At 48.1% G+C, this 20331-nt stretch overlaps 1 protein-coding gene across 2 annotated transcripts; it reads right to left on the bottom strand.

Annotated features, from left to right (window-relative positions):
* Positions 1-1300: 1300 nt before the first annotated feature.
* ACCS (1-aminocyclopropane-1-carboxylate synthase homolog (inactive)) lies at positions 1301-20331 on the bottom strand. Of its 2 annotated transcripts, none has more exons than XM_012804221.2 (15): positions 20066-20331; positions 18610-18891; positions 15200-15259; positions 12637-12707; positions 10835-10904; positions 10304-10370; positions 8656-8753; positions 8094-8171; positions 7245-7345; positions 6580-6669; positions 5254-5299; positions 4999-5140; positions 2033-2175; positions 1768-1921; positions 1301-1626 (listed from the first exon to the last, which is right to left on the bottom strand). In XM_012804221.2, exons 2-15 carry the CDS (start codon positions 18889-18891, stop codon positions 1541-1543), a joined length of 1488 nt encoding a protein of 495 aa, XP_012659675.1. In that variant the 5' UTR covers positions 20066-20331; the 3' UTR covers positions 1301-1540. The 2 variants fall into 2 exon arrangements, with proteins under 2 accessions (XP_012659675.1, XP_023365187.1); XM_023509419.1 differs by lacking the exon at positions 20066-20331 and having other exon boundaries at positions 18610-18718; positions 18807-18867.

The raw sequence follows: 20331 nt of genomic DNA, 5'->3' as shown, positions 1-20331 counted from the left end.
AATTCCTTAATGTGGCAAACAAGATCCTCCAGAACCCCAACAGCCTGCCTTGAAGTCTTTGCTCTGCTCTACACACGCACGGCTCATGCACTTGGTCTTCATACCACGTATCTGCATCATTCCTTCTTCCTAAATACCGTTTGGAGCTTTCTCAACTTTAGTATCTACGTTCACGTGGGTAGGTCCTGTTCATCACTTGAATGGTGGCTCCAGAATTCAGACAGTGTGGTCATTTTGTAGTAGGCCAGATTACCTAAGCTGGAACTACATTTCTTAGAATATTCTTTCCTGTACGGTCCTGGGTTAGGATTGGCCACAAAAGGCTTGGAAGGCAGGGGGGAAGCAGCAGCCACAGTGCCCTTGGTATGGGCACCAGGCCTCACCGCAGTTTGCACACACACCAGCTGGTCTCCCTGCTTCCAGGGTGTGAGGCCACAGACAGACCCTCCAGCCCCTCACACTTTCTCCTCGGCACTTCCCAGTCCTGAATGGAACATGTGTGGAACCCAGATAATAGAGCCAGCTCCATACAACACGTCACCCATGCAGTAGGTGCTAATTTATCTGCTTCCACCCACTTTATGTCTGCTTTTCTTCCTAATCGCCTGCCTTACTGACCTACAGGTGTTTCAGGCCAACCACCAGACACAGGCAACAGCCCTCCACAGACACCTTCACCAGGTCTCCATCACGGTCCCTGCCTGGTGACTTTCCTCTGACCCTCCCACCACCATCCTCTTCGTGGCCTCTGTATCTCCTACATTTGGTTAAAGTCTAACTCAGTAGTTCTCATCCTTCCTAATGCCGCAATGTATTTTCATTGTTAAAAAGGGGTGGCGACCCACAGATTGAGAACCACTGGTCTAACTTCAACAGGCCCCTCAGAGGGGTCTTGCTTCTCTGACAGACTTCAAACTAGTAGAGCCAATTATCTGCCAACGCAACCACCACTCATCCTTCTCCTCCTTTCTAAGTGAAACACAATGACATTTGTCCTCCTCTAACTCACTGACCTGTGCTGTGAGCCCAACTGTCCTCAGTGTGGGGACAATAATATGAACAAACAGAATTAGTATCATTCTCCTTGTAATCTGAAAGTTAGTGCTTTTTTAAAAAATTGTTCAGCCTACTCTCTTACACGTGCTGTTCCTTGGACTTGTTTCCCTGGCAACACAGAGGTAAGAAAGTGCTAGCAAAAAGGTACAGGTTGTTTGTTGTTTTCTTTGTGTGCTGGGGGTAGGGGGAGTTGAGGCTGTGGGTAGGAGCAGTCACGACTCCATTCCGTAAATTACTCACAACAGAGGCATCTAGTTTTGTTTAATAGGGAAGAGGGATGGCCCAAGTTGAACCACAGCTTGAGGAGTCTTTGGATGCCACAGAGAAAGGCAAGCAGCAGTTCTTCTTCAACGGCAAAGCCTCGCTGGGTTATCTTCCTGGCAACTGGCACATCCATTGTCTTCTGCAGCCCCAGAACACCACAGGTCAGCAGTGGCTGCTAGGCCCTGTGTCCATCAGGCAACAGCCAGCTCACCTGCACTGATCACTTGGCTCCTGGGTCTGCCAAGGCGGGGGAATCTTCTGCCATTTGGGCATCACCCTCCAGCACCTGCCGGACCCTCTGCATCCCTAGAAAGGGGCAGTGAGGGGCCAGTCAGCACTGCTGGCAAGGTGGGTGGGGACGAACCAGCTGAAGTTGCTGGGGACAAAAGGAGGGAGGGCAGAGTGAAGGATGCAGTTGGGGGCCAGGCTGGGAAGGAGGCTACTCACCCAGGCGAAGCCGCTGGGCCTTGTCTGAGAAGACGAAGCGAAACCAGCCAGGCTCTTTACACTCAAAGGCTTTGCCAAAGGACAGCAGTACCTTGTTGTGCAAAAAGCGACGCCAGAGCAGCATCTCCTCCTCAAAGGTGGCCTTGCGCAGGTACTGGGAGGGTGTAAGGGGCTTGGGATATAGATGAGAACCTCCCCCCGGGGCCCTTCCCCTGCTGGGAGAGGCATGAAACTCCCACCCAACCTGCACCTCCACCTGCCTGACCTTTCTCAAGTCAGCCCAGATGAAGAAGCCGGCCCCACGACTCAGGAAGGGGATCCGCAGGGCCCTGAGCTCTTCAGAGACATAGGCGCAGGCAGCCTTGAGCCGGGCATGGTTTCCCGGCAGGTACACCTGATTGATCCAATCTGTATGGGTGAAAGGGAAGCCAAAAGATACATCTCCCACCAGCCCTCCACTCAGACCCACTAGTCTAAATGCTGAAAAGAATGAGGCCACAAGCTTCCAGGACTGTGTGAGTCCTTTGGCTGGTTGATGGGCAGGGAGTAGGGGCTACAGAGGGAAAGTAGGAAGGGGGTGAGAATTCCTAGCTTGGTATAAAGCACCTTACATCCAGATGCACGTCCTGACTTGCTTCCCAGGTCCCACACCCTCTTCAGGAACCCAGAGTGTAAAGTCCCTCAGGATAGAAAAGTCAACCAAAGGTTTATCCAGTTGTAAAGTGATGCTTAGAGTCACAGGAATTGAAATTCAGACCCCAGCATGACAATGACAAAGGGTGAGGCCTCAGGCAACTTCACCTCTTTGATCCTCATTTCTTTTTATTTTATTATTTATTTATTTATTTATTTCTGAGACAGAGTCTCATTCTATTGCCTGGGCTAGAGCACTGTGGTGTCAGCTGACAACAACCTCAAACTCTTAGACTGAAGCAATCCTCTTGCCTCAGTCTCCCAAGTAGCTAAGACTACAGGTGCCCACAATGCCTAGCTAGTTTTTCTACTTTTTTTTTTTTTGAGACAAAGCCTCAAGCTGTCACCCTGGATAGAGTGCCATAGCATCACAGCTCACAGCAACCTCCAACTCCTGGGATCAAGCAATTGTCCTGCTTCAGCCTCCCTACTAGCTGGGATTTCAGGCACCTGCCACAACACCCGGCTATTTTTTGGTTGCAGCCATCATTGTTGTTTGGCAGGCCTGGGCTGGATTCGAACCCGCCAGCTCTGGTGTATGTGGCTGGCGCCTTAGCCATCTGAGCCACAGGCGCCGAGCCACTTTTCTACTTTTTTAAAATAGAAATGGGGTCTCACTCTTGCTCAGATTGGTCTTGAACTCCCGAGCTCAAGCAATCCACCCGCCTCAGCCTCCCAGAGAGATAGAACTACAGGCATGAACCACTATGCCCAGCCTGATCCTCATGTTTTATTGAGCTTCTTTGGTTGTTGCTGAACAGTTCTATGAATTTGAACACATGTACAGATTTGTGCCACCACCCCCCTTAGTCAGGATTCTGAACAGTTCCATCATCCCAAAGAACATCCTTAGGCTGTTTACAGTCATGGTGGCCCCTTCCTTGCATCCACTGATCTGTTATCTGTCACTACAGTTTTGCCCTTTCCAGAATGCCACAGAAGGGGAATTGACAGTATGTATTCATACAGTATTATACAGTATGTATGGAATTACACAGTATATAATCTTTTGAGATTAGCGTCTTTCACTCAACAGAATGCCCTTGAGATCAGTCTGTGTTGTCACGGACTTTATTGTAGAGCAGTATCCCATTGTGTGGATGTGCCACCACTGGCACAGCCATTCATCTGCAGAAGGATACTGGGGTTGTCTCCAGGTGTGAGTGACTATGAATAAAGCAGCTATAAACATTCACATAGACATCTTTTGTGAATATCAGGGTCAATATCTAGAAGTGGGATTGCTGGGTCACGTGGTAAGTGTGTGTTTATGAGAAACAGGCTGGGCGTGGTGGCTCACACCTGTAATCCTGGCACTCTGGGAGGCTGAGGTACGGGGATTGCTTGAGCTTACGAGTTCAAGAACAGCCTGAGCAAACAGCAAGACCCCATCTCTACTAAAAATAGAAAAACTGAGGCAAGAGGATAGCTTGAGCTCGAGTTGGAAGTTGCTATGAGCTATGACACCACAGAACTCTATCCTGAGTGACAGCTGGAGTCTCTGTCTTAAAAAATAATAAGTTTATAAGAAACTACAGGATTGTTTTCCAAAGTGGCTGAACCATCTTACATCCCCACCAACAATGAATGAGAGTTCCAGCTGCTCCTCATCCTTATCGACACGTGATGTTATCACTACTTTTAAAACTCTTAGCTATTATAGTGAGCATATAATATTTGGTCTTCACTTTCCTCATCTGTAAAATAATGGGGGAAATATGAGAGTTCTTGCTTCTAGGACTCTGGACAGGAACAAATGAAACAAAACAGCAAAAGCAGCTGCAGGGCTCAATAAACAGTGGCAACTACACATAACCTTTACTATCTACACTCCATACCTGAACCCAGGAAGAGAACAGATTCACATCTGGAGAAATGATTGTAACAATCTTTTCTTAGTAGCTTCTGTTGTATTTTTTTTTTAAGACAGAGTCTCACTTTGTCACCCTCAGTACAGTGCCATGGCATCATAGCTCATAAAACCCCCAAGCTCTTGGGCTCCAGCGATTCTTTTGTCTCAGTCTCCCAGCTGGCACTATGGGAATCTACTACAACACCTGGCTATTGTGGAGACGAGGTCTCACTCTTGCTAAGGCTGGTCTTGAACTCCTGAGCTCAAGCAATCCACCTGCCTTGGCCCCCCAGAGTGCTAGGATTACAGGCGTGAGCCACTGCACCTGGCCTATTCTGTTGTGTTTTCTAAGTGCTCACAGCTAATAAAAACTACACATTGACAAAGTGCCTGTTATATGCCTAGCACTATTCTAATTAAATTACAGATCACACTACCTTACCAGACGGGTACCATCATAATCCTTGTTTTACAGAGGAGGAAACTGAGGTTCAGGGAGGGGAAGTAATGTGCCACACATCCAGGAAGTGACTGAGCAGGGCATGGACCCAATCTGGGTCCAGAGCTGACACTCTCAAACACCACCGTAAATTCTTCTCATGGGAAAATGATCCATGATCTCTGGGCAATCCCAGGCTGACTCCAAACCTCCCCCCGTTTTTAGGTCACCAGGCCCAGGAAGTCACCACGGTCTCGGAGCAGCTGTGCCATCTGGTGCTGGACCAAGCCACTGAGACCATGATAGCGGCAGAGGGAAGCCACAGCGGTAGCCACATCCTGGTTTTCTGTGTACAGCGTGCCAAAGCGGAGCCCAGACATCCCAAAGTCCTGCAGAAAGAAGCACTCCAGGCAGCGGCCAACCCTCCTTGGAGGAAGCTGGTTCCATCCACCTCTCTGCTCTCCCACCTCCCTAACACTCCTGAGGCCAACTAGAAGCTCACCTTGCTAGTAGCCCACATTACATGGGTCCTCTGGGGGTCAGGCAGCCTGCAGAGAACACAGCATGGGAATAGAGGCAACTCAGAACCATGGCGGCTCACCTGTGTTTGGTTGAACAATTGGAAGGTGGATGGACGAATCAGCTTCTGGTTCTGGTTCTGGGTCAAGCCCTGTGTTTTCAACTCTTTGTACCACCAATTACCATTCATCCTTTGGAGCAGATTCAGCAAGTAATAGTCCACGGGCCAAATCTAGCCTACTGCTTATTTTTGTGAATAAAGTTTTGATGAAACACAGCTACCCTTAACTCATTTATGTAGTTTCTAACGCAGGGTTGAGTGAGAAACCACATGGTCTATAATGCATAAAATATTTACCATCTGGCCCTTTACAGGAAGAGTTTGCTGACTTCTGATCAATTCCTCAAAGAGACCTTCCCTAACCACTCCCAAGCACCAGGCCAATCGTGTACCCCAAGCAGGTCCTCCCATAGCTCTCCAGACTTCTGTGTTAGCACTTATCCATAATCCAACAACTAGCTGTGTATTTAGAAGCCAAAATGTTTTTTTTTTCTTCCTGGCTACGAATCAAAGTCCATTCAGTGCTGTAACCGCAGCACCAAGCACAGTACCTGGAAAGATGCTCAATGCTTGTTGTTTCCATGACTACCCAAGGATCATGGACAAGTCACTCTTTTCTCTATGTCCCACTTTCCTAATCCATAAAATGTATGGGAGTTAACAATTCATGCTCCATCTAATTTGCAGAGCTTTGTGAGGAATAGGACGAGAGAACCAATGGAAAGAACCTACTAGGGCAGAAGGTTCTGATCAAACAGTAGATCTGTAAAGTTCCTGGGGCCGCATCTACAGACTTTACAGATGATCTGGTTCAGGTGTTTCCAAAGGTATTTTGGCCACAGATTTTTGCTTTCACCCTATATTTAAATAGCCAAAAGTGTTTGGCACATGCAAGTGGCTCCAGAATGTAATGAATGAATGAGAGAGTAAATGAATGAAAGAAGAAAACTAGAGCTACTCGGGATGAAGGAATCAGCAAAGGCCAGTTTTCCACCCACTAAGCCCTCCCTCAAGGAATTTTTAAGCCCCTCTTGCAGTTCTCAGAAGCCCCAGAACAATTTGCAAACCCATGATCTAGCCCAACCCTTCCACCCTCTCATCAGGGAATGTGAGGACCAGTGCCTTCAGCTGAATGGAAGAGGAATTGCCCTGGGCAAGCCATGCCCTGTGGGCTGAGCCAGAAAGAGGCTAAAGCTCCTTGGGGAAATGGGGGGCAGATGGAGTTAGTGGGTGTTGAGAGACCCTCACCCTTCCAGGCTTAGAACGCTTCGGTATCCAACCGAGTCCTCAAACACAGACAGCATGTAGACCTCATCCACAATCACGTGCAGCTCGTGCCTGGAGGGAGGCAGGTGGTGGGGAGGACAGAGCTTGGTTTGCAGAGAGGGGTGGCAGAGCCCCACAAACCCAGAGGGACCTGGGTCCAGCCCAGGGTTACCAAACTGGTTTTCTCCAGGATCACCCTGCTTTTGTCTATTTTTTCAAACTAACAGGAAGCCATACGTGCAAAGCAGATTGACAGTAGAGCTTTCAAAACAGATGACAGTGGAGCACTGTCGGGGAGAGGGCCCCCCCCAGGTACCTCCAAGGAGAGGCACAGTTAAGTAGGAGAGCTTGAGTCAGAAAGACCCATACCCCAGTGGGGCTCCACGCCTCACGTGATGACTCTGAACTGGACCCCCAATAGTATCAGTATTTGACAGGGTTGTTGTGAGGACTGTATGAGATACAGAGTGTGTAAGAAATGATAGCTATTGTCAGAAAGTGAGCGAGAGAGATGGCATCTTACAAATTCCTACTTCCCTACTCCACCACAGGAAGGGGCCCAAGCAAGTATAACAGAAGCCCCCAGTGGGGTGAGGAGGGTAAAAGGGCCTGCCCGGACACTGTGAGGGGGACTGTGGGTGCCTCACCTCTTGGCAAATACCAGGTACTCCTGCAGCTCTCCCGGGGAGTAGATGTCGCCCAGAGGGTTCTGGGGGTTGATAAGGATGAGGCCTTTGACCTTTACACCCTGAAACCATCACAAGGCAAGAGACCCTCAGCTCTTCCCCAAGGCCAGAGCTGCACAGTGGAAGGGCAGTAATCACTGGGTGGCTCCCAGGGAAATGTGAGGGGACATGTTCATGACCCAACAGGAAGCACATAAGTATGACACAGAATGACATCGGTGGCATTGTGCCAACAATGAAAAGAAAACAAAGGCAAAGAGTGAAGCGCAGAGGGAAATGTGCCCAAGTGTTGGTAGAATCATGGGTGGGCCTCCTGCACTTTCAAAATTTCTACAGTGATCCTGGACAGCTTTAGAGACCAAGGTAGAAAACAGTGAGTAGACACAAATGGACTGGAAAGGAACTATCAAGTGCTGCTCTCCGCCTTTTCAGGAGGCCTCAGGTCCCCTCAAAGCGGGCAGGGCTCCCCCCTTCCCTTAATAAGTCATAAGGGGCACTTATTAAACCACAGACTCCTGCACTCCACACCTGACCCACAGAATCAGAATCAGATGGGATGGGGAGAGGGGAGCAGTTGGGGTGCAGCTGCCTGGTTGATTCTCTGTACACTGAGGTCTTTTTCTAAAGGGAAGACTCTCCATGGGTAGGGTCCTGCCTGGCTCCCAAAGCAGTTCTGTGCCACCACTCTACCCACATGTCCCCATCATGAGCTGCCAACCCTACTCCCATGTGAGATCGCCACAGGAAGAGGGTTCACACCCTGCTCAGACACACCCACTCCCAGCCTTGGGTTGATTTTGAGCCCCAAACCTTAGAATTAGCTTCTTGTAAGGCCATCTCCAGCTTCTCCACTGTGAGCTGGAAGGGGCGTGTGTCTGTCCCAGTGACCTGGAAAAAGACCCACCAAAGCCACCAACCAAATTCAGTGACCACCATCCAAACCTGAACTTTCAGACCTCTCCTCCTCTATAATTACCAGCCTACTTGGAAGAATCACTAGGAAAATGAGGGGTGGGTATCTTACTGCTGTCCACCCCACCCCATCACACCCTCATAACTCTCAGGTTTCTGACGGAGGCCCCCAGGGTCCTCTGATTGGGGTCTGAGGACTTTCATGTTGAGTTCTTCTCTGTTCTGTTCCCACCCCACTATTTCTGGGACTGGCTCTTGGCTTCTACATCAATGCCAAGGGTATCAGAGCCCAAAGCTTAGAAGCCTCTGCCAAGTGTGATAGCCATATGGTAACAGAAGACCCCTCCCCTGTTCCCCACAACCCCAGCTCCCCCAGCATGTACTTCTTTCCATGTCATCCACCCTCAAATTCAGACTCAGGAAGCTCCTGGCCTACAGGCAGGCCCAGGTCACACCTTACCTCACTGTCCAGATAGACGTAGGCCAGCCGGACATGGCCATAGAGATAGACATGCTGTGTGATAGCTCCATAGTATGGGGTAGGGATCAGGAAAGCCTCTGGGGACAGAAAGGGTCAGGGCCTTTCATCCTTGGGCCAGTACACCCCCAGCCCCTGTCCATTGACCAATTGGCTCTCCAAGTCTTCAACATCCTTGGGAAACATTGGGGACATGCTCATGCTCTCAACTCCCAAAAGTCTTTTTAAAGCTATGGTCCACTGAAATAAGTTCCTTACCTAATAATTAACAGCAAGCGTTTACTGAGCACCCACTATGTGCTGCGAATTACGCTGAACATTTATGTGTATTTCATCTCGTTTGCTTTTCACACTCTCCCCAGGATGTACTATTATCACCCTAACTTTACAGACAGGAACCTAAAGTTTAGAGGGTCCCTGTTCTTGAGCATTATAGAATGGGAAAAAAATCACCTATTATAACCTTACAATGACTCTTCCCTTTATGATTAGAATCCTGGTTACCATCTCTATTTGTGTCGCTTTAACAAGTTACTCCTGGCTCGGCGCCTATAGCTCAACCAGCTAAGGCGCCAGCCACGTACACCTAAGGTGGCGGGTTCGAATCCCCAGCCCAGACCCGCCAAACAACAATGATGGCTGCAACCAAAAAATAGCCGGGCGTTGTGGCGGGCGCCTGTGGTCCCAGCTACTTGGGAGGCAGAGGCAGGAGACTCGCTTGAGCCCAGGAGTTGGAGGTTGCTGTGAGCTGTAATGCCATGGCACTCTACCCAGGGGGACAGCTTGAGGCTCTGTCTCAAAAAAAAAAAAAAAACAAGTTACTCCTATGTCTTAGTCTCCTCATCTGTAAAATGGAAATAACCACAGAACCTATCTTGTAGGGGTGATGTGAGAATTAAATGGCATACTGTGCATAAATCCTGAAGCCAGGACCGGGTCACTAAATGTTACTAATATTGTCATCACTAGTTAAGCTATCATGAGTGGGGCTCTGTTCCTTGTAACCAATAACCCTGGCCATGACCAGATCTTAATACTACTACAGCTCTTGCACCAGCACTGCAGGCTGCCTACTCACCCACCACTCTGATTTTCTTCCTTGCTAAGAGACCACCAGTGTTTTCAGATATGATCAGCAACCCAGGGGGGCTCATCTCCACAGGCCTAGGGGATGAACCATGTTTGGTTTAAGGCAGTTGTATTTCTCTTAGTTGCCTTCACCAGAGACTGCTTTGGGTTTATGAATCAATCCTGATTAGTAATAGATCAGGTGACCTCTGGTGCCACTGGGGCTCTTCTGGTAAAGAATACCCCTACTCTCCTGATAAAAACGAGTCATGGCACAACCTCACCCATTTCTCCTTGCTCTAAGATGCACCGGCATATGAGGGCAACAAACACCTAGCAACCATGAAGGAAAAGAGAAGTGAGAGCCCAGGACCCTGACGTCACACTAACCTCCCCTGGAACGGCCAACCCGGGTATCTTGTTAAGCCACTTACTTAAGCCCCCTGCAGCCTAGTAGATTCCGCCATGGCCAAAGCATACTAATACAGTCATTGAGGCCAGACTGGGGATGCTGTGGGCACAACACTGCCCCCCACACAGAGGGGTCCCAGAGCTCACTTACCCCCCGCCTCACATAGCACGGTGGCCAGAGCTGAGAAGAGGGAGGCACAGCCATTCAGAACAACCACCTGAGGATGACACATCCATGGGATGGAGATGAATCGTTCCATGGGAAAGCCAGGACCCCCAGCCTTTGTCCCAAGACAGCACAGAGGGCGAGCCAGGGCCCTCCTCAGACCATCCAGGACTCTGTCACAACAAAACCCAGGAGGTCCCCAAAGGCCCCTCCCAACCAACAGTCAAGGTCATCTGTGTGGACTCTGCTCCAAATCATCCGAGCAAGGTAGAGAGGGCTAGTCACTCAAAAGGTCTTGCCTGACAGTGTGGCAATGGAGAACAAGGCACAGAAATTATACCCAAAGCTTGAACATCTAAGACTAGGGGCAAGAAGAGAAGAGGTAGGTCTAATTCCCCATTGAAACAAATCAAAATCAGATAAAGGGCAGATCCCACTCCCACCTTGCCCTTGGCCAGCCAAAAGTTGGGAGGGGAGGCAGAAGGGCAAGAAGGAACAGAAGAGGGGGCTACTCACATTCTCTGGTTTGAGGGGTGCCGGGCTCTTGCAGTAGAAGGACAAGAACTTGGCTACTTCCTCCCGGAGGCTGGAGAAAAGACAATAGTCAGTGTGTGCCAGAGAGTCCTCAACCCACAGCGCAGCCCAGGGCGCCCTGGTAACTCTGCAGGCAGCTGCTGTTACTCTTCCCCAGTTTCCCACTAGGGAGGTGTGGTCACTCCAGTCTCCACTCCTTGGCACCCACCTCCCCGCCACCTCCACCACCACCACCACTATGTGTATTAGGAGCTGTTACTCTTCCCCAGTTTCCTACTAGGGAGGTGTGGTCGCACCTGTCTCCACTCTTTGGAACCCTCCCTGCCGCCACCATCACCACCACCACCACCTATGTGTATTGCAGGAGTTCTAGGACAGCAAACCCCACCTCATCAGGAGACCTCAGGGATACCAAAAATAACACGCTATATGTAGATCTAACTAATCATAATAATGTCATTATTACCATAGCTATTATTGCTAATATATTTTGAACATTTGCCTTATGCCAGTGGTTCTCAACCTTCCTAATGTCGTGACCCTTTAATACAGTTGCTCATGTTGTGGTGATCCCCAACCATAAAATTATTTTCGTTGCGACTTCATAACTTTCAGTATTTTGCTACTGTTATGAATCGTAATGTAAATATCTGATATGCAGGGTGGTTTTAGGCAACCCCTGTGAAAGGGTTGTCTGACCCCCAAAGGGGTTGCAACCCACAGGTTGAGAACCGCTGCCTTATGCAAATGTTATTCAGAAAATTTTACTTACTTGATTGTCATAATAATCCTATGATGTGACTACTACTTAATTATCCCCCTTGCATAGACAGACTGAGGACTGTAGAAATGAAGTCACTTGCTGATAAGAGGCAAAGCACACACTCAACCCCAGGGGTCTGACGCCGGGGCCTACCCTTCTACCTACTACACTAAACAAACACAGTACTATGTAATCAGTCTTGGGGACAAGTTCTGCTTGGCTGCTAAGTCCTGAGAAGAGCATCCAGCCCCTCATAAGTATTTCAATGAGGACAAATCGTTCATAGTATTATTGTGTTTCCCCGAAAATAAGACCTACCCAAAAAATAAGCCCTAGCAGGATTTCTATGCATTTGTTAAATACAAGCCCTACCCCGATAATAAGACCTAGTGATGGTAGCGTATCTGCATAGCCACACCATGCGTTTCAGCACGGAGAGGAAGACATCCCCTGAAAATAAGCCCTAGCGTGTCTTCTTGAGAAAAAATAAATATAAGACAGTGTCTTATTTTTGGGGAAACACGGTATTTACCACCTCCCTTCTTACCATTAGGAAAAGGTCCTGCAAGTTCTCCTGACACCAATGCTGGCTTCTCTGAGCTACTGAGACAGTGGAAATGAAGACTCCTCCACTGAAGGTCCTCTCCATGCCAAACACCCATGGTCACAGAAACAAAGCCAAGTAGCTCCTGTGCTGGGGGGGGACTGGCAGGAGGCACCAGTTCCCTACAGATGCTGTAGGAGACCCTGCAATTTCCAGGTCTTCAGGACTAGCCCGTCTGCCCTGGAAGGCTTTCTCCACCTGCCACTATTGACATTTGGGGCCAGATAATTCTTTGTTGTGGGGGCTACACTGTGCACTGCAAGAACTTCAGCAGCATCCCTGGCCTGTCCCCACTAAATGCCAGAAGCACCCCTTTCCAGCAATAATGACCAAAAATGCCTCCAGATGTTACCACACATCCCTAAAGGGGTAAACTCGTCCCGTGTTAAGAACCACTAGCCTATGGCAACTACTTACAACAGATGTCCCCTCCAGTCAGGGTACTGCAGCAGGGATGGCTCTACCCATTGCATGTCTTGCTGACTTAGCTGGGGACAGAGAGGAAAGAGAAGGGCTGAGGCTGGCACCGGCATCCACAGCACTGGGACCTGGAAAGCCAAGCGCCTGTTCTGTTCACCAGACACACAGCACAGGGGTGGCTTTCTCATGCCCATTTTGCAGATGAGGAAACTAAGGTTGAAAAAAAGTGAGGTCATTCAAACAAGGTCACAGAGCTAGCAAATGGCAGAATGGAGAGAAACATGCAGAATTTTTGACTCCTAGTCCAGTGCTCTCTATATAACACTGCCAAATAGAAAAACCCAGAGGGATGATGTGCAGAGGCAGCAATGGGAGACCACGCTGCTCAGTGACTCCATGGGGTGAAAGAAAAGCCCCAGCACTGGGACCACCACTTCAGTCCTGGGTCCAACCCCTGGAGGACTCAGGCCACTGTCTTCCTGCAGGGTAAGCTCAATCGTATGCTTAGGAAAATATGACAGTTTCTAGACCACCTACTCTGTGACCAAGTGCTGCGTTAGTAACTCCTCAGGCATCACAGACACAATGTCAAAAAGGGCCAATGCAGGGGCCTTGGGCAGTGGGGCCAGAAGAAAGAAAAGGAATCAGCCACTTTCCTCTCTCTTCCTTACAGCTGCCCTGTCCAGTATGGTAGCCACTAGCCACATACGGCTATTGAGCTCTGAAAATGTGGCTGCTCTAAATGGAGAAACACTAGATTTGGAAAACTTAGTATATGAAAAAAGTATGGGGATTGGTGTCTGTGGCTCAGTGAGTAGGGTGTCAGCCCCATATACCAAGGGTGGTGAGTTCAAACACAGCCCTGGCCAAACTGCAACAACAAATAAATAAATACATAAACTTAGTTTAAAAAAAAAGAAAAAAGTATATAAAACACACTATCGATGATTTCTTTGTTGATTACATGTTGAAACAGCCATACTTTGAATACATTGAGCTAAATAAAATATATTATTAAAATTAATTTTACCAGATATTTTTACATTTTTAATAGAATATTTATAATTATATGTGCTGCTCATCTTTATTTATTTTGGTGCTGAGCTACCTTAGCTTTACTTTAAACAGGTCTTTAAAACCTACTCCCTGCAACCCCTGACCCTTGGGGCTTGGATTTTTTTCACCTTTGGAAATATATTTTTTTTGGGCCCCTACAAACTCAAACTCTGCCACTGCAGCCTTGGGAAATAATTAGATGTTTGCAGTGGTTTGCCAAAGATGGTTCACACCAGCTCAAAAAACCTGATTATGAAAGTTTCGGGAATTTTGTAAGCTGTACTAAAAACAGCCATTTTAAAAAATTAAATTAATATAAACTTAAAATTAAGTAAATTATTTTAAAAACAAAGGTAATAAACTCTTAACATCATCACCTTCTGATTTGTTACTACATAACATACCACTGTCTATCTGGGGTTATCTTAGTCTCTACCAGGTCTGATAATCCAGTTCACAAAGTTACCACGTGCAGTTACATTGGCAGCACTGTACAAACACCTCAGCAAAGTTTCATAACCTTGGTATATCAGTCTCACAGCTGTGTTCACCTCAGTGTGTGGCAGTGTTTTGCTGAATGGCATTTATTATTGTTATTGTATGTTTTTGTGTGCCATACAGTGAAAGCTCTATTGGTCATTCCAGAAAAAGAATTCTAAAACTGCTTTGAAGTGTGGATGAGGCTCTGGCATCACAACGCACTGGTGTTGGTGCAGTTTCCGTTGAGTACCTCAAAAGTGACGATAGTGATCTTTAGCAAAGAGGTATGTAGCACTTTTTCTAGGATTAGTTTGTGAACTTATTTGTCAGACCTTGTATGTCTGTATGGTGGGAAAATTATACAAAGTATACTAGTGCACCTTTCGTCTAACTCTGTATGCAGTGATGGCACATCAGTAATTGGCCATGGGCTAATTTACACTATAGAAATTGGCAAAGTTACAAATCAGGGCTGTTTTTTGTTGTTATTGTTCCCCCAAAGGGCCAGTTGCTAAAAACTGACCACATACCACTATTTCTCCCAGAGATAGGGACCCAACACAGTAGGAGGCACCAAGTAAGGGAAAAAGTCCAAAGAGGACCACAGTGGTGAAGTGACTCACTCAAGATCACATAAAAAGTTGTGTGTCAGGGACACTAAGGACAGGGACACTAAGGCTCTTGTGGGAAAAGCATTCCAGGAAAGACAGTCCCTCAAAGCCGGTGATGGGTGGCACCTGTGGCTCAGTGGGTAGGGCACTGGCCCCATATACCAAGGGTGGCGAATTCGAACCTGGCCCCACCAAACGGCAACAAAAAATAGCCAGGCATTGTGTCGGGTGCCTGTAGTCCCAGCTATTCTTTTGGCTGAGGCAAGAGAATCGCCTAAGCCCAGGAGTTGGAGGTTGCTGTGAGCTGTGATGCCGCAACACTCTACCAAGGGTGACAAAGTAAAACTCTGTCTTAAAAAAAAAAAAAAAAAAAAACAGCTGGTGATGCCACCTAGAGGTAGCCCAGGACTTACCCTCTCGGACAGCAGATCAAAGCAGAGTTTATTCTCACTGGTGCCCAAGTTAATGATGCCCTGGAGAAGAGAGGTGCAGAGGCAGGGTGAGCATGGCAGTGGAGTGCCAACGAAAAGCCCCAAAGCAAAGTGGAAGCCCTCTATTATCCCACTCTCCCAATCCCCCTCCCTGCCTTTGCTCAAGCTGTGCCCTCCCCTTGGCTCCCATTTCCAAAGCTCTGTCCAAATGCTATATCCATGAGGGAGCTTCCACAAAGTCCTACCTAGAAGGATCTTTTCTTCTTCTGTATCCCAAGGTCTTTCTCTGTCCCCTTTAGAGCACAGGTCAGTTTCTGCTCCAGGTCACAGGGACTGATATATGTGATATATCTCTCCTATGAGTGTGAACTCCCTGGAGGCCAGATGCAGGCCAAAGGCACCATTGTATCTCTCAAGGGGCTTAGTTTAACTCAGTACATGTTTATAGGATGAAAGAATGTTCACAGTAAATTAGCACTCTGGGAGGAACAGGAACAGGGTGGTATAGAGCCCTCTGTGCTGGTGAAACACTCCCCAGGAGACCCGTGCAACATCACACAGCACCTGGATCCTCATGCAGCAGCAGAGGGGGACCAGAAGGCACAGCCCAAGCTCTCCCTTACAGAGTGCCCAGAGAGAATCGGTGCAGGCCTCCTGCACAGGGAAGCGAAGCAGGGATGAAAAAGTAGAATCTGAATGAGCCAGATTATGACAAGATAAAAGGTAGTGCTGCTGCTTCACCTTCTGGGAAGCAAAACGGGAGGCTCTTCCAACCACAGCCAATCCATCCGCACATCCTGGTCGCTCTACCTTCACAATGCATGCACAGTCCACTGCTAAGTCCTGGGACAAGCCACCATAATGTCCACATCATAATAGCCTCCCTACTCCCTCTCTTGCACACTCCCTTATCTGTATACAGCAATCTATGTCATCTTTTAAAAACCAAAATAAGATCAAATTCCTCCTCCTTTGACTACATACTATCCCACTCTGTCTAAAATCAGGCTTGCCACTGTTGCCCCATTACTTGCCCCCGCCTTTTTTTTTTTTTTTTTGGAAAATCCCACATGTGCTTTATTTTTTTAATAGAATTTATTTCTCAGAGCAGTTCTAGGTTAACAGCAAAACTGAGTAGAAAGGACAGAGAATTCCCATTATCCTCTGCCCCCACATATATTTTCCTATATACTCTATTCCTCGCCATCTTCATTCACTTGTGCTGCTAACAGAATGCTCCAGACTGAATAATTGATTAATGATATAAATTTATTTATCATGCTAAAGGCTAGGAAGTCCAAGATAAAGGAGGGCTTGGTAACTGCTGAGAGCCTTCTCATTACTTTTCTAATTTCATCACCTATCCACCTAGCTTTACTCTAGCTTCACTGGCCTCTTTCCTGTCCCTTGAACTCATCAAGCATGACTCCACCCCTGGGCCTTTGCACTGGTTGTTTCCTCTGCCTAGAATGCTCTTCCCACAGTTATCTTCATGATTTGCTCTCATGGTGGGCAGCCCCTAAGATCCCCACCTCCTGGTAGTCACACCCCTTGAGTGCAGGCTAGACCAAGTGACTTGCTGCTAATGAATAGAACACACAAAATGTGATGGGATGTCCCTTCTGAGGTGATGTTATCAAAGAGTCTGTGGCTTCCATAGTGATCTCTACCCTGGGAAAGCCACCTGCCATGACAAGAGGCAGTCCCATGGAGAAGCCCAAGGTGGAAAGAGTCTGAGGTCTGACAATTACCATGTGAGTGAATGTGGAAATAGAGTCTCCCCAAGTTGAGCTTTCAGATGAGACTGCAGCCCCAAGCTTCACAACAACTTCACAGAAGATCTGGAGCCTGAGACACCTACCAGGATTTCTGAACCCCAGAAATTATGAAGTGCTTGTCATTTTAAGCTGATAAGATTTGAGGTAATTCATTTCACAGGAATAGATAACGAATATGATCGCTCATTTTTTTCAGGTCTATGCTCAAATGTCACTTTATTAAACTAGCCTTCTGTTACCTTCTTCTATTAAATAACAATACCCCCAGCCCAACCATCATTCATTATCCTCTTTACCTTGATTTATTTTTCTCTACAGTACTTATCAGCATATACTACATATATTTTTTCCCTCTGTTTACTGTCTATTTCCTCACCTAGAATATAAACTCTATGAGAAAAAGACCTTTGTTATTATTCACTGCTGTAACTGCAGCACCTAGAACAGTGCTTGGCAGCTGGTGGACACTCTGCAAATGAAGATTATTAAAGAGTTATTTGTAGACCAGGCACAGTGGCTTATTCACATAATCCTAGCAGTCTGGGAAGGCCAGGCAGGTGGATTGCTTGAGCTCAGGAGTTTGAGACCAGCCTGAGGAAGAGCGAGACACCATCCCTAAAAAAAATTGCCGGGCACTGTGGCAGGCACCTGTAGTCCCAGCTACTTGGGAGGCTGAGGCAAGAAGATAATTTGAGCCCAACAGTTTGAGGTTACAACATGGCACTCTAACAAGGGCAGACTATGTCTCAATTTAAAAAAAAAAAAAGTTGTTTGTGACAGCTCTCTGATCTCTGAAGGTATTACTAGGAATAACTTTTAATAATTGGGACAAGTTATATTAGTAATAATAGCAGGCACCATTTATTGACCATACAAGGAGGCAAACCCTGTGCTGTAACTTCACATACTTGCTCCCATTTAATCATGACTCTTCTACAGGACAGGCATTATTATCCCATTTTAGAGATGAACTGAGAGTCAAAGAGGTTAAGTAACTAGCTCACAATACAGAAACTGTCAGTGAAACAGTAGTGACCTGAACCCTAGTTCTGTCCCAAAGTTGGATAGTTGACAGGTCGTGGGCCAGAATCCATAGAATACATTCTATGGCCCAGGCATGGTGACTCATGCCTATAATTCTAGCACTTGGGAGGCCAAGACTGGAGAATTGTTTGAGCCCAGGAGTTTAAGAACAGCCTGAGCAACATAGTGAAACCCCATCTCCACAAAAAAATTAAAAAATTTAATCAAGCATGGTGGCATATGCCTGTGGTCCCAGCTACTCAGGAGGATGAGGCAGTAGGATTACTTAAACCCAGGAGTGTGAGGGTGCAGTGAGCTCTGATGACACCATTGCACTCCAGCCTAGGCAACAGAAAAGAAAAAAGAGCATCCTATGGTTCCTGAATTCCTCTCTCACAAATCAGGGTCCCCTTTATTATAATGGCCCACTGTCTGGTTCAGGCAATAAATGAGGAACTCTAAGCCACATCAGAAGGCTTCTTGGAGGTCAGAGGACTAAAACTTCAATTTGACCAGAGGAAGCTGGGTGCTGTCCTATTGGCTAAGGTAAAGTCCTTTCTTGGGTCCCAGTGGGAGGGGAGCTTCACTCACACTGGGGTTCTTGTCCTCATCATACTCATCCATGTGGTAGGTCCTGTAGCCCTCCTCAGCTGAGTCCCAGAACCATTTAATCATTCTTCCTCTTGAGGACAGGTAGGAGCTGTCAGAGGAGAACATGGTGAGATCACCCATTCCACGGAGTTCCGGCAGCTTCTGGTCTGGTTTTCTGGAGCATTCTCCTGCCATACCATCCCCATAGCTACTGTTCAGGTCCTGTGTGGAGGCTGGGCCCATGCAGGTGGCAGGTGCCCCAGATTCCTTCTGAGGAAACATCTGCAAAAAGACATAGCACTCAATGTACAGTCCTGCTCAAGGGCTTTCCCGAGCACCAAGCATCAAAAATGAGTCTAAGTCATGGGGTCCCCTTTCTCTTAATCGCCTCTTCCGCTTCTTTAAGTTCAAGCAACCACCACTCCCGGGTCCCTTCCTAGTAGTAACAATGTGTGTGATCAGTTCAATAAATAAACTCTAGTAAGGACCTAGTACATGCCAGGGGCTGTACTTGCTACACTGTCATGACTAGTATTCTTTCACTTGTTACACTTCTGCAAAAGTTTTTCATTCCACAGCCTAACGGGTCACCAACATTCTTTTACCATCCTTGCTGACCTCAATTTCAAAGTTAGATTAACATTTTCTGTCTTCTGGTATAAAGGGGAGAATAAGATTGTTTGCTGGTGAGAAATGAAGGGACAGAGGTGTGAGGGTTTCCACAAGGGAAGGTCCCCCCAGGTACAACCCTAGAGACATATCTTCACTCTGGATGGACGGAGGTGTAGAGGACAGGAGAGAGTGGTCTGAACCAGCAAGCAGATGTGAACAGCGACTACCTCACGGGCCAGCCGTGAGGGTATAAACATATGAGATAATGAAAATATAGTACTTAAAACAAATCCTGGCTCATGGCCAAAGTGCAATAGAATACGAGTCATGATATCAAAACTCCTTGCCAATTTTCCCAATCCTGCTGGACAAAGAAATGATGCGTAGTGATCTGTGGGAGGCCCAGAAGCCCAGAGGGCCCCGGGGACTGTATTCAGCTCCCTGAAGTCTTCCCAGGGGTCCTCCCCCAATGGGCCGGGCTCTCCAGACAGTACAAGGCTGAGGAAGGGCAGCGCAGTGGGCGGAGGCCGGGATGGGCCAGGGTGGTGGGGCAGCGGAGTTCGAGGCTCAGGGTGTCCCGCGGGGCAGTGACAAGTCCACAACCCGACCCGGGTTTCCAGGATCAGGCCTCGCAATCCCGCAAGCCGAGCGGCTATCACGCGTAGAAAACCGAAAGGGCCCTCTGCGGAGCCTCTCGCCTCGCGAGAGAAGGCTCCGGGTTTCCAGGCGGAGGAAGGGGGACCAGAGCCAAGGGCTTCGAGACGGAAGCACAAAGGCTTTTGCAAAGCGCACAGGGACAGGCCCAGACGGCTTCCCTCTCCACAAAGTGGGGGGTCACACCTACTTGGCGGAGCTGCAGGAGGCAGGCGCGGCCACTCCGCAGACGCGCGATAAGTGTCGGTTTCCTCTACCCGGAAACGCCCTCTGGCGCTTTACGCGTGTGAGGACAACTGCGCCCGGCGCCCCGGCGCGCCCGGATCGGGGACGGAGGAGGTGGACGGGGGGCCGTCCGGTGCCAGGCCGGGGGTCCGGGACTGTTAGAGACGCAGCTAGTCTCTCGCCGCCCAAGTCGGAGGACGCCTTGGCGCACACGTGGACGCGCCGCTGGAC

This window comes from Otolemur garnettii, unplaced genomic scaffold (assembly GCF_000181295.1).
Source record: "Otolemur garnettii isolate 467f Iridium unplaced genomic scaffold, OtoGar3 scaffold00001, whole genome shotgun sequence".
In the NCBI taxonomy this organism is placed as follows: Eukaryota; Metazoa; Chordata; class Mammalia; order Primates; family Galagidae; genus Otolemur; species Otolemur garnettii.
This window is presented reverse-complemented; position numbering and strand designations above follow the sequence as displayed.

Bases quoted from the DNA above. Each gene is read 5' to 3' on its own strand.
- ACCS (XM_012804221.2), bottom strand. From the start codon at position 18,891: ATGTTTCCTCAGAAGGAATCTGGGGCACCTGCCACCTGCATGGGCCCA. The intron at 12,708-15,199 runs GTAAGTCCTGGG...CTCTGTCCCCAG, and splicing joins TTGATCTGCTGTCCGAGAGG to CTAAGTCAGCAAGACATGCA. The intron at 8,172-8,655 runs GTAAGGTGTGAC...GTCTTTTTCCAG, and splicing joins ACGTCTATCTGGACAGTGAG to GTCACTGGGACAGACACACG.